At 37.7% G+C, this 15,462-nt stretch overlaps 2 protein-coding genes across 5 annotated transcripts; one reads left to right on the plus strand and one right to left on the minus strand.

Annotated features, from left to right (window-relative positions):
- Positions 1-319: 319 nt before the first annotated feature.
- LOC111252969 (ras-related protein Rab-21-like) lies at positions 320-4,927 on the plus strand. Its single transcript, XM_022811682.2, has 7 exons — positions 320-361; positions 521-618; positions 762-857; positions 1,381-1,490; positions 1,870-1,972; positions 2,098-2,227; positions 2,498-4,927. Exons 2-7 carry the CDS (start codon positions 595-597, stop codon positions 2,650-2,652), a joined length of 618 nt encoding a protein of 205 aa, XP_022667417.1. The 5' UTR covers positions 320-361; positions 521-594; the 3' UTR covers positions 2,653-4,927.
- Csas (CMP-sialic acid synthase) lies at positions 529-15,460 on the minus strand. Of its 4 annotated transcripts, none has more exons than XM_022811680.2 (4): positions 10,449-15,460; positions 9,784-9,954; positions 9,236-9,449; positions 529-645 (listed from the first exon to the last, which is right to left on the minus strand). In XM_022811680.2, the coding sequence occupies exons 1-4, from the start codon at positions 10,804-10,806 to the stop codon at positions 582-584; spliced, it is 807 nt and encodes a 268-aa protein (XP_022667415.1). In that variant the 5' UTR covers positions 10,807-15,460; the 3' UTR covers positions 529-581. The 4 variants fall into 4 exon arrangements, with proteins under 4 accessions (XP_022667415.1, XP_022667416.1, XP_086848804.1 ...); XM_022811681.2 differs by lacking the exon at positions 529-645 and adding an exon at positions 6,071-8,986; XM_086992678.1 differs by lacking the exon at positions 529-645 and adding an exon at positions 6,071-8,986 and having other exon boundaries at positions 9,203-9,449.
- Positions 15,461-15,462: the final 2 nt, after the last annotated feature.

Raw genomic sequence — 15,462 nt, forward strand, 5'->3', positions numbered from 1 at the left:
CACAGCAGCAACAGTGACATTCGAATTAATCAACCGCAATTACCCGGTAGAACCCATTACCGGAGTCTGTTGAGCATATAAAAGTAAATATGTTTAAAACCTATGTTGTGGATAACTTAATCAGTAGCTTTTTCGTTTATCCCAGTGTCTACTATGCAAAAAAGTTTCTCCTTTAGTTTTTTTCTTTATCTCTTTCATGAATTTCTTCTATCTATAGAGAAAAGTTAACAGATTCAAACGTGGTTAATCTGTTGAATCGGTCGAACTATCCGTAAAGGGTTTGGCAAGCACGTTTCAGATGAAAATTTGTGTGACCTGATGACTCTTAGGAGGTCGACGGGCGTGTTTCGCGCTTAACTTGGTAATTTTGACCACTATTGCATTTTATATATTCCAAGAAGCATTGTCGGGACGAACTGATGTATATTATTCAATTACATTTTAACCAAGAATCTGCTCATTTCTATACTATAAAGTACTTGAATTTTATCTTCTACAAAATTTCTCTCACTGTTTACAGGTATTGAGAAGAGACGAAACCAAGCGATTGTAATAGCTGAGGTGTATTCGGAGGAAGAGGGTCACCTGATCGTCATGACGAGCGCGTTTAATTTTAAGGTAGGCATCACCGAGCCGAAGTGGTACCTGAAAAAAAAACACGTAATGGTTCGCATATTATGTCGTAGCTTGGAGCAAAAATCATCACCTTATATCCAAAAGTTCTGAACATTGAATTCATTGTTTGGTTTTGCCCTAATCAGGTGGTTCTGTTGGGAGAAGGCTGTGTGGGCAAAACATCAATGATACTCCGTTATGTTCAGGATCGATTTAACGATCAGCATTTTTCGACTGTTCAGGTAAGGAATGATTAGAAATCTAGTGGGAGCTGTAGCATCGTTAACACAAAAGAACATACCACCAATCAGAAATTTCTTATGCTTGAAACTGCTATGGTATTGGATGGTGTGGTCACAAAAGTTACTTCAAAATATGATATCCCTATAGCGAAACATAATTGTGGAGCCTCTTCACATCACGTAAAAATTGCATTTCATTCATTGGGGCATCTGTAATGCCCCTAGATAATCCTATGTAGGGGTCATTATCGATTTACACCCTTTAGCGTTGATCCAGCTTATTCGATCTTATGACAATATTTTTGTCTTAGGCTAAAATTACGTTGTTTGTGATTCAACCATCAACAGTATAACGCAATGCAATGCATTAAACGTTTTGAGGCAGCTAAGTACGATATCAATACTAGAGTACGTTTGAAAATTTCTGCCCCAGCAATCACCAGGACTATTCTTTTTTGCTTGCCTGATTTTTTAAGTTTACTATGGAAGTTTAATACTTACTTGGTATTATTTTTTATCGTAGGCTTCGTATTTGACAAAAACGGTGGCCATTGGGATGAAAGTGGTTACATTAAACATCTGGGACACGGCCGGACAGGAAATTTTCCATGCTCTGGGACCAATATATTATAGGTATGTATGGTTGAAGAATAGGACGGTAGGTCAAGTGTAACTGGTCGAAGACAACTCCTGTTAGATTAATACTTAATTGTTTTTCGGGAAATTAAATAAACACTTCTCAGAAAAAAAATCTTTAATTACATTGTATTATGTCAAATAAATTATCAAATGCTACTTGGTAAGTGACTGAAAATTGATAACTTATATTATTCCTGAATTATCTAGTATATATAAAGGGGGGCCATGAGTGACGTACTTGCTAAACCATTGTCAGTTGCTTCATACATTAACCCACCATTTTCCATTTAACGACAATTCATTCAAGTAAAGCGTTTGTTAGCTTCTTACTTCTTATAGGTATGCCATCACACATTTGTCTTTTGCGTTACAGAGATTCAAATGGAGCGCTTTTAGTTTATGATCTAACGGACGAGGACTCGTTTCGAAAGGTGAAGAATTGGGTAATGGAGCTCAACAGGATGCTAGGGGATGAGGTTTGTGAACTCGGCAGTTCTAATTAGTTGTTCAATATAGCTCCATTAAGGAAACTAAATGACCCCTTTTTGTCATCGAAAAAGAACTGTAAGGTAGTAATATAACGATTTCTGCAACTTTTCAGGTTGTCCTGGTACTCGTAGGCAATAAAAGTGACTTAGAAGGGTCAAGAGCTGTACCGTTAGCAGAAGCTGAGCGATATGCTAAATCAGTGGGGGCCGCTCATTTTCAAACTTCAGCTAAGCTTAACAGAGGTGACACCCAAATTTCAGACACTGATTTTTTTCTTAGTTTTTTTTTATGAGTTGATAAAATCAGCTTTTAATATGTTTCTACACGAAGAAAAGTTACAACAATAAACTTTGAAATAAAGAACGATCGTAGGCTTGCGTGAAATGGCACTCGATTGAATTTTATACTCGTAAATTCTCGTCACTAACACAAACAGTATAAGAAAATATGAAAATTTACTCCATAAAGAACTATAAAATGAGAGACTGTGTTCATCTTCATTTTTCTTATAGGCATCAATGAGATGTTCCTCTACTTATGTAGCAAGATGCTCGAGAAAAACGCTAAACTGCAGGATCGTCGCACTTCTCAAGCTAATGCCAGAAATCGTCGGCTACAGGTTGAATCAGAAGAGGAAGTTCCACCTTCGTCAAATAAATGTTGCTAAACAATGAAACCATAGCGGCGTGTGGCTAGCCAACCAAGTTTCGTATGCAATTTCGAGGCAACGTTCTTGCTGGATGTTAGATAATCGTTGATGTTGCTATTATTGTTTGCGTAGTTCCGTTATTAATACTATCAACTAAACTTAATAAACTAAGCTTAGTGGTAAATTTCGCTGGTGTCACATAGTCAAATACAAGGTGTTGCCAGCGGGTAGCAGTGAGTGCTAGCTATGAAATCGATTACGGACCAAGAAAAACAAATGACTGTGGATGCTCAGAATCAGTAGTTTTCGAGATGAAAGAAACAATGTGTATGTGTGTATATGAAATCGCTAATGCGATTTTTGTCGAGAGAGATGATAGGCTACTACCATCTTAAATTACGATTTTTTGAAAAAAATTTTATTGTACTTTTGTTTTATTGCAAGCGGACCAATTCTCTTTGGAGTCGGCTCGCCCCATATAATAGTTTGGAGTGTTACCCAAGTGCTCTCTACTAAGTGAGTTCGGCCGCTGTCGTTATTTTACATAACGCTTTAATATCCTGCCAGAAAACATGATGGACGGATATCTATTATAGCCGTATTATTTGGCTTTTTATAAATAGTGTACTGCGTACCGATTACCGCGGTCTATGGACATATTCTGTTGGTATATCGCCAATATCACCAGACGCATCGCTTACTGATGAAGGCAAGCTAGAGCAGATGAACAAGAAACCTGATCTGGTTTTTTCTTCTATATTTTATTTATACATGCGTAGCACGCATGCTCGAGAATAGTTGATATGTCGTACGAACGTAGCAACAGCCAAAGTTCGCGCAAAGCTAGCACTTCCAATGAATAGGAAGAGACACAAAACGTAATTTTACACTAAAAAAGTAATAAATTACCGAAAACTAATGAACTGTACTCATGTAATTGTCGCTATAATAAGTAATATAATTAAGCAATGTGTACCAGGCATGAAGTAACCCAGGTTAAAATATTTTCAGCGCACATTCACCGTATTATTCCTCCAATAGAGATTTGTATTTCTTCAGTCCTAAAAAAATTGTCACCTATTTTGGCACCTGTGTAAATGCTGTCTGCCTCAACCAATTTTGTCTTTTTCCTGTATGAGCTTATATCTCTGCGTCACACGTGTTTTTTGCACCCGAGTTAGCCATAGATCCCGCATGATGTCTCGCAGGCAAAAGTGTCGAAATTTTCAAACGAATTTCTACGAAGAGAGTTTGAACAAAGCGTGTTAATGTTATTGCAAGTAAGGTGTTTTATTGTGCCAAGGGTAGTCGCTTTAAATTACTGGCTTGTAGGTTAAAATAGCAGTGGTATACATAAGCGAACAAAAAGAACAAGTGCTATAAAGAACATCAGGCAGGAGCATAGTATATCGGAACTATATACATAAAAGAAAAAGAAGAAATATATATACTTTTTTGTTGTCAACAAAAATGAAAAAAGGAATAAAGATAAACGAATTCACTGCGAGGCTACGTGTGATTACATTGTGTGACCGCGCTAGAGTTGCAAATTGTAAACTAGATGAAATCACAGCTTACAACTTAAAGCTTGTCAAATTTTGTAGGCTTTCCCGCTTTCAATTATATTTTATACATGCATGTGATAAAGAAATACTTCATTTCTAAACATGTAGGCAAGAGGAATAAATTCAGTCATCATCGGTTGTGCCTTATGATAATCAAACTTCAAACCGAAGTATCGTATGATGAAAAGTTCGGCTAGTTTAAGTTAGGAGACTAATGCAATAGCAAGCTGCCGTACAGTTAAATAAAAAAAAAAATTGTTGTATTGCTTATTTTACGTTGCCATTCACTGTGATGTATGCGCGTGTATCTACACAAATATCAATGCTGAGCAAACTGCTGATGTAGAAGTGCGATATTCTTATAACATAATAGATCTGCTGCGCTTTATATTGAATATGCGGAATCACAATGAATAATTTTAGGACACAATTATAGTAAAAAAGACGCACCGAAGAAGCATCTATGAGCAACAGACGGAATGAGAATGAAAGGTGCACAAGAGCCGCCAAAGCGCTGCCTAAGTTCCATTCGGCTGGTGCCTATGCTAGGCCTAACGCTATGTAAACTGAATTTAATTTACCATTAGATTAAAAAAGAGCAGATTTTTTTCTCTAAAGTTATTGCTAAACGGTAAAGTATAAAATAGCAGTATAATAGGAATTCAGTGCTGAGGATTGTTATTTTTTTTCTTCTATTACTTAATAAAAGGGAATATGTTTCTGTCGCATCATGGCTTCCTTGTTAATCGACGCCAAATACACGGAAAGGAATAGTGAGATTTATGGTTGACGCGTAGACAATATGTAGTCGCTTGTCTTCAGCAATGTATGTGTTAGATTTGAAAGTACATGAGAAGGTAATGACCGCTTTAGTTTATTGTTTCCCTTTTCCTATTTATCTTATGCTAAAAAAACAGGTTTTATTTACTATCGGAAAAGTGCAAAACTGTCTTGGTTCACATTACGCAACCTGATCTGAAATGTGTGCATGGGGCGGAAAAGAGCAAATTTTATGATTTTAATTCTGTTCCGGTGTCAAAAAGGCAACACAATAAATATATTCTGTGTATTGTAAAGGCTTAGAGCTAAGAGGTATAAACCGATCCATTTATTCTTCTTTAAAAAGATGGCTCAAAGCGATCATGACTGAACTCGAACATTGGAGTGAGGTGTATTCTTTGAGCCGAAAATCTAATTTTTTAATTTAGCAAGCCACTGCTGAGTAGCACTCTCAATTATATAATTCTATCTTAAGTATATGCTGCATCTATATTAGGTTGTTCCGGAAGCTTTCTAGTGGCAGAGAAATATGGGCGAGAAGTATTAAAAATTATGTCCTTCGTTGCCAGAAAAATCTCTTTGAAGCTCGAACTTAGAGTAAATTTTGGGAACGATTCGAACTAAATGGTTCATTTAAGGATTGAAAAATGAACACAAAATGCAAAATGCTAGATGTACGTTCCTCGAGAAGCAGTTCTTATTCGATAATTTCTCTGAGCGTTGTACTTGATACGGACGTAAACAACATAAACGTCGAATATCGTGCTTATTTCAGCTTAATTTCTTTCTATAGCAGAATATATTACCTAGAATAGACGAGTGGTCTATTTGGAAGGAGGTTTTCATCATCAAAATGGGGCTTTACAGATTTTAGTTCCAGCGTAAGCCTGCGAATTGCGTTTCACTGAAGGATGAACTTGAATCAGTTACCGCAATACCTAGCTTAGTTTAGAGTCAATACGTTTTCGGTAAGATTATAAAGTATTTTACGGACTTGAGTCTGAATCTGCTAGGTCTTTCATGACCCGTAACGTAGCAGTCTAAGCCATCGTTTTGAACCTAACCTAACCTTAAGTAATAACACATACCGCTTGTATTTTTATCTGATTTCGTGTTTTATTTGAGCGCAATTTATACCCACTACCTCCGTAGTTTGTTGCTTTTATGAGCCTTGCTTATCGCGGTCAATATGGATTCTAACTAAACATTTATAGACGTCTTGCTAACCCTAATATTTTGTCGTTTCCACTTTCATTGGGTAGACCTGTTTAGCTGCTAGTAGCTGCAATCACACATCTGTGTCTTATAATACTTAACTCCGCATTGGTCATCCACATAAACATATAATGTATTACATACTAATTCTATACAGACAGTAGGACTTTATATTATCTAACGCTTACATGCACACAAAAATGATGAAGTAAGTCAGCACAAGCAAACAAATCTGCACACGCTGAGCGTTTAAACATAGTTCTCATTTCCGATTCATTCCGAAACATTAATTTCCGATAATGGCGGCTAAGCGTTGGTGCAGCAGATTGCATACCTTCGACCGCGTCATCAGTTGCCGCTGTCCATCCAGGTTTTATTGAAGGAGGCGTCATTGTGTAATTCTACAACAATTACTAATCAGCGATATGGTCCGCTCAACGCGTCCCTTTGATAGCCACCGTTAGTCTTTTGTTTCCTAACTCAACTCTGTCAATTTTAATTCTCATACCGCTTCATAGGGTTCCAGTCTACTTTTACAGACATAATATTCTATCGCTAATCATCAAATTTCGCTTAATGGTTTTCCTTTTTTCTGATGTAGTGTTTTGCTACCGTTATTGACGCTTACTGCCCTGCTATTCCTTTCCAATCAGTCTTCGATTAAAAATCAGGTTGGTTTCTCTGTTAGCTTTGTCGGTATACTGGATATAATTATGGTACAAAGAAAATCGTTTATCCTTAATTAAGGGCTTAGTTAGCCTGAATCTCCTAACTTGTAACATATGAGGTTAAAGCTGTACTTCTTGCTCTAACCAGGAAAAAAGACTTACGACATTCCGAAATATTTTAATATAATGCGTATCGAATTATACTACAGCGTAATAAGGTAAAATAAATCTGGTGAATTAATTTGAAAAAAGTGGTAGGTTTCGATAAACAAAGCGAATGTTTTATTATGTAAAATAGTGTGTGTTTTTTTTACTGTGAAGGTGAAAGTAAGTTCTATTCTTTTTAGACAAACATCTAAGCCTATATCAGTGCAGTGCGTTTCAAACAACTACAACAATACAATAGACAGTATTCATCTAAACTTCAGAAGTGATTGTTCTTTGATGCAGAAAAGTCAACTGCAGCTTCTTATGTTCTTATGCACCTTAGCATAAAAAATATAGATCTATTCATATACTCTTATATTTCTCTCGATTTTATGAATCCATCGATGCCGCACATAACGTAATGCGTACAAGATGATGTCATCAACACCAAATACATACGTAATTAGTCACTTAAATCTAACGAGTTTCTTTTCCAAAAGTTTTTTACTCGTTAGCTATGCTGTCTGACCCATTCATGAAGTAAACGATATCTAAGTATGCATCTCTGAGTTTATTTATAGGGAGCTACATAGACGATAAGGAAGATGATATCTTCTACGCATTAAATATAATTCTATGCTACGTTCTGGTGCAGTATATCATATTGCAGCTTGTGTAGAACTGAAAGAAGTTGACTACCTTTTGCCTGCATCAGGAAAGAATAGTGTACCAATTTTGCAGCAGATACAGGTGATATTATAAAATAGGTAGATTAGGACGAATGGATATACCGTTTTCACGAACACAATAAATTAAATTTTTATTAAGCGTTTCAATGCTAATTGCAGTTATTTACATCCTGTCTAACAGTACAAAATATGAAGCAACTACCTCCGGCTTCATACTTTGGCGGGTGCAGTGAAGTAGTAACGTCGTCGCCTTCAAATATGGCACATGAGCTTGAGTGGGTAGGTAACTAGGGAGTTATTCAAGGTGGGTCGTTTTTGACGCAGGTAAACGAATTATTCAAATGAATTAAACGAAGGACAAACGCAAAAAGAAATCCTGCAGAAAGTAATTTGTTAGCTCTCCAGTTGAATTAAATGGTCTGGCATCCTTTTTGCACCGTACCTTTTTTCAATGTTCCTGTATAACAGTATAATAATAGTTACCTGATGGCCGTGTCATGACTGTTATTTATTCAGACCAACCTATACAAGGTTCAGAGGATCTTATTGTTTAAAGTACGCAGTGGTACCGCTTAACTATAACAGATGTGACTGAGTGATGAGCGACGAAAGGCAATGCATGACAGTTTCATAATAATAATACGCTTTTGATGTACAAGAATGCTATAATATATATAGGAGGTTCTGCGTATTTTTCCTGTACGTCTTTTTACACTTTGCGGCCTAATTCATGATCCCAGTGATTCAAGCATGATGGGATTCCTTTTTATTACTCTAACAGAACCGATATTCATTTACCTTAAACAGTTTTTTCATTCAGATTAGGTGTTAAGATTTCACCTTTAGGAAGATGCTTTGCTATCATACGAATTTTACATATGCTTTTTTTATTATTCGTACTTCAATTATATGCTATTATTTTTTTCTGTTGGGAAAGGTCATTTGCAGAACACTCTTTTTGGTTTTTTAAGTTAGTTAATGACCAGGTATACTTAATATTACTACAGACCAAAGTTGAGCAACTTGGAGTCCTTAATAACGGCACTCGTACAATTCTATACGTAATAATACATTTCTCTTTACAGACTAATAGGTATGATCATTACCACATGTATTCCGAGTAGGTTTCTCAGCTGATTCTATGGTGGGAAACACTTCCTTACAGCATATTGTTAACTAAACATATATATTAAGATAATTAATTGGCGACTGGCAATGGTTTCCGCAGTTAGCTTGGAGTGAGCAATTTCAATTTATAACTATTTATCGCGACGTGCAGTGACGATAACTATAATAGAAAAAAATAAAATTGGTATTATACCTGCAGATCCCGAGCTAGAGCATCAGTTTATGTAAATTTGGTCTCGATTATTATACACGTATTTGATGAAAGTAGTCAAACTTCTTATGCTGTATAAGGTAGAAAGTTCAAGTACACAGGTCCCCCTGCCGGCTGATATATTTTCCAATCTTACCAGTGATATTTCATAGCACAATATCTCACCTGATACTAATATTTTTTAATAGTCAAGCTTACTGGAATTCCGTTGGCGCATCAAGCACAAGTTCGACATCTGTTGAAGCCTGTGGCCCACGATAGCCGTGCTTTGCTAAACGAAGTTCAGCAAGCGTTACGTCCTCATCACTGTCAACCTCTCCGCAAAGATGGCTGGGCATCTCTACGTATCCGCACCGTCCCCCTTGAAGAAGCCCCTCACAGGCCAATCGACTCCGAGTTACGTAGAAATGACCTGGGTAACAAGTAGTAATAATAATGTTCCATGTTGTTACATTGCAAAATTTTCTGTTTACGGGGAGGGGCGGGTTTTGCAAAGAGAAACAAATGCTGTATAAAACGTGTAAGTCTGTTTGCAGCAAGGACGGATTAACGGCTTGTAAGCACATAAAGAGAAATCAAATTTGGAAGTAAAAAAATAGGTTTACAATTTGGTACGAAGCAGCATTAAGCAAAGTTGCATTACTAAAAAATAACATGTCGCTCCAGGCAGCTTTTGGAGGCAAGCCGCGATATCAAGACCGACTGGTTGCAATTGTATTCCTTCTCATTTTTTGACAAATACCAACCGGATTCCACGATCTCCCCAGACCAATGTTGTCTACACAGTCGGAGAGCAGGATCGAAGTTTAATGGGCGGCTGGTTCCATCGGCAGGCGCCAATTCAGTCCAACGCCACTTGAAGTCCCTCGTAACCGAAAATACGGAATCATATGACCCGTTCAGTACCAGTTCAATAGCTATTGAATTAAAAGTCGTTCAGGGTTTGTATCATTCAATTAGTAAGTGTTCGAGAAATATTATTCTTTTATCTATAGAGTTATGATTTTGTACAGAATTTAGGGAATATCTGTAGAACAGAGCAAGTTGGAGATAAGTGCTGCACTTAATAACAGCGAAATCGTTGACGAAAGTTTTTATTGTTACTCACATTTTCTCATCTGCTAGGAGTCACATGTGTAGTATCATATATAAGTTTAACGTGTCGTTACCAACATTAACTTTACGTATATGCTGAAATCCATTTACATTATATTATAACGAAATGTTTCAAAACTTAACAGCAAAGAAAAAGTAAAACTCTCTACTGTTTAATCTAAGAGTTTATTTTCATTGATAAAGCTCGGCTATCCACATTTGATATAACTTTATTCTGCACATTATGCATTACCGAAAAAAAAGATTCAACTCGCATTAAATTAATTCTGCTTAATCATTGGGATTTCTCTTACACCTTCGTCAAGGTAGCAGGGATGGAGACAGGGTGACGTGCACTGAACGAGGGCGACTACGTCGAAGCTAGTGTTTTTTTCTCGTAGGAACTCATCAACGGCTGACACGCTGCTGGCGTCGTCAGTAGCACAGCAAACTCCACGTGTGAATACATTTGCCCCCTCTGCACGAGCGATTTCCGCGGTTTGGTCATCATCAGTTGATACCCAAATTTCATCGATAAGTTTGCAGTGCTGCATTGGTCGAAGAACCCAACTAAGCATTGGACGACCGGCCAGAATCCGCCGATTTTTGTGGAGGATACCCTTGGAGCCACCTCGCGCCAGTACTAAACCGACTACGCGTTTAGTGTCAGCCATAGCCGGTTAGACAGCGATAATAGGTACTGGTGTGGTCACCCTTGCTTCTAAATCTCAACCGTATCAAACGCCCGGCCGAGTCGCCGGCGCAATGCTACAAGCCTTGGATAGAGTGCATTGAGCCTATCCAACGCAGGCTTCCACAGACGCATGCACAGCACGAACGGTCTAGGCGTCTACTATCGGCCTATCAAGTGGAAGCAGACCCTTCTACTGGCGATTCGTGCTCTTCCACGTCAACGTAACAATGGTTGCTATACTATTCCCTACAACGGATCCGCTGAGAAAACGCACTTCATCATACTTGCGATTCGTATCGATACCACTATGAACAGCTTTCTGTCGTTCTAATACGACTTTTTTTCGCAAGCCTTGTTTAACGGATTCCACTCCGAGATAGGTTTCATCTTACGCTTTTTCCCCTATATATGAAGCCACCGCTCACTGTCCGTGTCTGTGATATAGATATTCACCATCAGGAGCAAATTCGCCGCAAAAAGCACATGTAACGGATAAACAGTTCGTTCCTAATGATTCAAATCTGTTCAGTTCGAGTGAAGCTGAAGAAGTTGAAAACATGCTGTTCACACTCTATCAGTCAGCAGATGGCGGCAGCCGCTAGAGTATACAACGATTTTCGGCTTTCATCGACTCACAGAAGCACGCGAAGACCTATGCAGGTGGCTTTACCAGATTTAGATATAGGGAGCAGGGTCAGAGCAAACGAGAGCTAAACAATCCAGCCGTGTTACCCTCAAAGGGAGATCATACAAAGTAGTCGTTAGAGGGCGCTACAGCTTCCAAGATTCCTTTTCCCTTCCCCTAGTTTGTTGAAGTGCAATGGCCCCTCGCTACCTATACATGTTTACCTGTCTCGTTCTCATCCAGTCCTTACCGTACTGCCAGGCAGCTAAACTAATACAGCGCAAAAACTTGCCGTTCGTCGCAACTGTTCTTGCCCAGGGGTTCGAACGCCTTTCGATTCGGTATATGAAGCTGGAATCAGTTCCACTTATTTTCCACGTTGAAACCTATTCATTCACACTTAGAGAAAAACTAGAGAAGACAAGAAACTAAAAAGTTATGAATCAATAGCATACTAGAAAGAACTTATATGAATAAAGCAATCTGCTGAAGAAAACCGATTGTTAAACATTATCCTTGTTCCAAACAGAACGATAGCTCTGTCCGTTATTGAAACAAGTTATTTGCATCCAAAGCAAATATACGCACGGTTAAGGTTGTAGGGAGATACCATTTAGATGAATTGCAGGTTGCAGGTGCTAAACATCAAAATGTTAGCCAGTCATTTTCAACAGTTTATCATCATTCCCAAAAAACGTGTCAATTTATGATGCTACAGCTACTTTTGAAACTTAGCTGCCATGAACTCAAAAACATTCACATTAAAACTAGAATAATTCAAGATTCGCACTCTTTGTACAGTAATGGCCAAACACACCTAATAACTCAGATAACAGTACATGTCAATTTATTTTTCCACAAAATTAACGGTTGTGTAAACTTGCCGTTTCTTCTGCCGTAATCTTCCTGAAATGAAACAAGGCGGCTGGACGCGTCGTGCTTTCATTTCAGATTGAACGGAAGTCCACTTTATAGATCAACCGTGCATGCCGCGGTACGGAGAGTCCAAAAAGCTATAATCTTTGCTTGCCTAGTGCGACCAATCATAACATCGATATCCAGATTGGCCAGCAGCATTCATCACATTTTTAATGATTTAATCCCCAAAAGATACAAACGTTGTCTCCTCTTAGTTAGATTTTCTATTAATGATAATAGTAATAATGATAATTCGAGGAAATCTGCAACCTAAATTTGCATTTTTCCTCTTCCTTCTACTTCTATCGCTACCTAGCGACACTTATATGCAGACAGTCGCAGATATTAATGCAACAAATCGGTCGAACGAAATACGAACATATGGATAAAGGATCACATATAGAGAAAACACAGAATCGTGCAAAAAAATTGCACATATGTTCTTCTTGAAGGCGCGTACATGACAACCTTTTTTATCTTAATCGATATCTATTATCCGTATTATACGGGAATTATGTGTATCTCGGTTGTTCCCGATTGCTAGCTACCATACAATGCAATTATACCTATAGGTTTTTGTGTGCATGTGTATAGGCAGCAAGATGAAAATCGGTTTCGCATCGCGTCACAAAACTCGCAACCTCATTTCTAGCATCCGGATCGGCGATGATCACGATTTACAGCTTGCTTAGGCAGATTTAACGAGTTCTCAGATCGTTTTCTGACACGCACACACACGGATATTCTACATATATGGAATAGATGGAATGGATGCCGTAAAACTTTGCTATTGTCAATTGTTTACAAATGGACGTCATGTCTTTCACGCTGACCTATCCAGTGCATCGCGAGCACTTGTCCGAGTTAACTTAATGTCATGTAATAACCTATATTCTTACTTCGCTATGTTGTAGGATCTATTCCACTGCTCCCACAATTCATCCCTTCATTATGCTGCCAAATTGTCGATGTAAATGCTTGAATATTACATACTCAATCAATAAAACGGAAGTATTAATAGAGCATTGAATAGTACTATAATTGTTATAAAGTAACGGTTCAAGAAGTTGTGTTGTTTAACGTCAACTGTGTCAATAATAATCATGTCGGAATATGAGAAAGTCTACACATGAAACTTCACGACGTTGACTCTTGCATGTTGTTACCAGACATGTGTGGACCTAATGAATGTGTAAAACTTTGTTGAATCACCATAGATCAATATTACAGTATTGAATAAAGCGTATGTGCTGTTATGTCATATTAGTATATTTAGCTGATGTGTTTACACCGTTTATTGCAGTTTAGTTACTAATATGACTGGCACAACGTTCACTTGAGTATTTCAGAAGCTTTATAAGCTGCTGCTACGTGATTTAACATATTTTACACCGCACCGCTTTAGTTAAACATGGCCCCTAACGGGTGGCTCCTTTCAACACGTAATGTACTTCGTCTATACTCTATTTCGAAGCCGGGCCATCTTATTATGGATTTGCAATTTTGATTGGCAAAAACATAACCATTGCTTTATGACGGGTACGCTGCTATACAAGTCTTGCGAGTTTCGTTGTGACCTGTGCCGCTTCACTATGATATCCAAAGAATATGTATTGTTACATAGACCACGATTCATTTTTAGAATCGGGAATTTTATATGCTTGTAGAGATACAAACACAGGCTCAACAGAAATTAAGAGCAGAAAATATGATATGCTTGCTCTTCTTTTCGCGAAGTTCAACTGCACTTCACCGAATTACGTTAAAATCGAAAGTCATGTACAATCATGTACGCTAACAATTTTAGACGATACAAGTTGAGGCAGATGTGACTGAAGAGCGAACTGCGTGTGATGTAGAGTCAAAATCAAGCGATCATGGAAATCATGAAAAATCGTTCGTCCCTAATCCATAAACTCTTGCACAACCTTTACCATAATTCGGGGTATTTCAACAGTTATTTACTAACTTGGTTGGCTTTACTAACTTGTTTACGGTTACACAAAGCTCGTAAGGGTTATTTGTAATCGTCTGTTCTTTGGTATATCTTTAGGGTTTCCTATTGAGTAGCATCTTGCTTTTTCTTTTTTTGTTAACTTATTTCACATATTTGTCCTCCGTTTTCATGCACTAGGCTAGCCTGTGATGAACATTCAATGAAACAATATCTCGGCTTGATATCAAGTGATTTTTTTGTGAGAGTTTCAATAACAAATGTTTGCAACACTCGTTGGGAGAAACAACACAGCCGCCCAAAGTACTGAGATAGCAAACCATTACGCATCGTCATCATGTTCCATACATTTATTTTCATCATTTTTCATATCTGTCTTGGATTGTCAGTAGAATTATTCATCGCTTTCGTTCGGCGTTCATTTTTTGTTCTTATTTAAGCTATCGCTATTGGCGCAGTCTTCATATGACTTTCCAATAATTATAATATATATAATAATAGTAATAATAGTTATTACTAAGTGTTATATAAAACTCTTATTTTATGTGAGCAAACAGTTAAAAATAGACGCAAAAAAGGCTAACGATAATGTATTAGGCCTTTTACATCGTTGGGTTTATGGGGTGCTTCTGTTTGTATATGAGCAATGACGAGCAATTAAAAACGAAGCTGTACTGTTTCCTACAATAGAAGCATGGTTGGTATGCAGAAAGAAGTATGAGGATATAATGTACCAGCAAGCTCAAGCCGCATATATTGCTGCATTTCTCTGCACATCTGTTTGAACACAAGACTTGGGGATCATTCGATTTCTCTGGAAACGCGGCTTTGTTTGGTAACCGCGATTGCCCTACCTGCGAAGTTTTGCTTTCTTTTATAACGACAAAGGAAAGGTCTAATCCACAAAACTTGTTTTGACTTTACCGGGTTCTTATTAATGGGAGCCCTTTCCACTGAATAACCTTCATCGGCTGAAGACATTTGATATCTTCCAAGATACGCATCACTCATTTATCCTAGGTCGAGCATGTGTTATAGTTAGCAATAATACATAAAGCACTTATTGTTATATAAACAGATTACCAAAGAAATTAAACTATTTGTTCAATTCGAGCAAGGTACACGATTGTGTAGAAGAT

The sequence above is a fragment of the Varroa destructor genome, unplaced genomic scaffold, assembly GCF_002443255.2.
Source record: "Varroa destructor unplaced genomic scaffold, Vdes_3.0 BEIS01000006.1, whole genome shotgun sequence".
Taxonomy (NCBI): domain Eukaryota; kingdom Metazoa; phylum Arthropoda; class Arachnida; order Mesostigmata; family Varroidae; genus Varroa; species Varroa destructor.

Bases quoted from the DNA above. Each gene is read 5' to 3' on its own strand.
- LOC111252969 (XM_022811682.2), top strand. From the start codon at position 595: ATGACGAGCGCGTTTAATTTTAAG. The intron at 858-1,380 runs GTAAGGAATGAT...TTTTTATCGTAG, and splicing joins AGCATTTTTCGACTGTTCAG to GCTTCGTATTTGACAAAAAC. The intron at 1,973-2,097 runs GTTTGTGAACTC...GCAACTTTTCAG, and splicing joins ACAGGATGCTAGGGGATGAG to GTTGTCCTGGTACTCGTAGG.
- Csas (XM_022811680.2), bottom strand. From the start codon at position 10,806: ATGGCTGACACTAAACGCGTAGTCGGTTTAGTACTGGCGCGAGGTGGC. The intron at 9,955-10,448 runs GTGTAAGAGAAA...TTAATTCAATAG, and splicing joins TCCCTGCTACCTTGACGAAG to CTATTGAACTGGTACTGAAC. The intron at 646-9,235 runs GTAAGCTTGACT...TTTTTTTTTCAG, and splicing joins GATGCGCCAACGGAATTCCA to GTACCACTTCGGCTCGGTGA.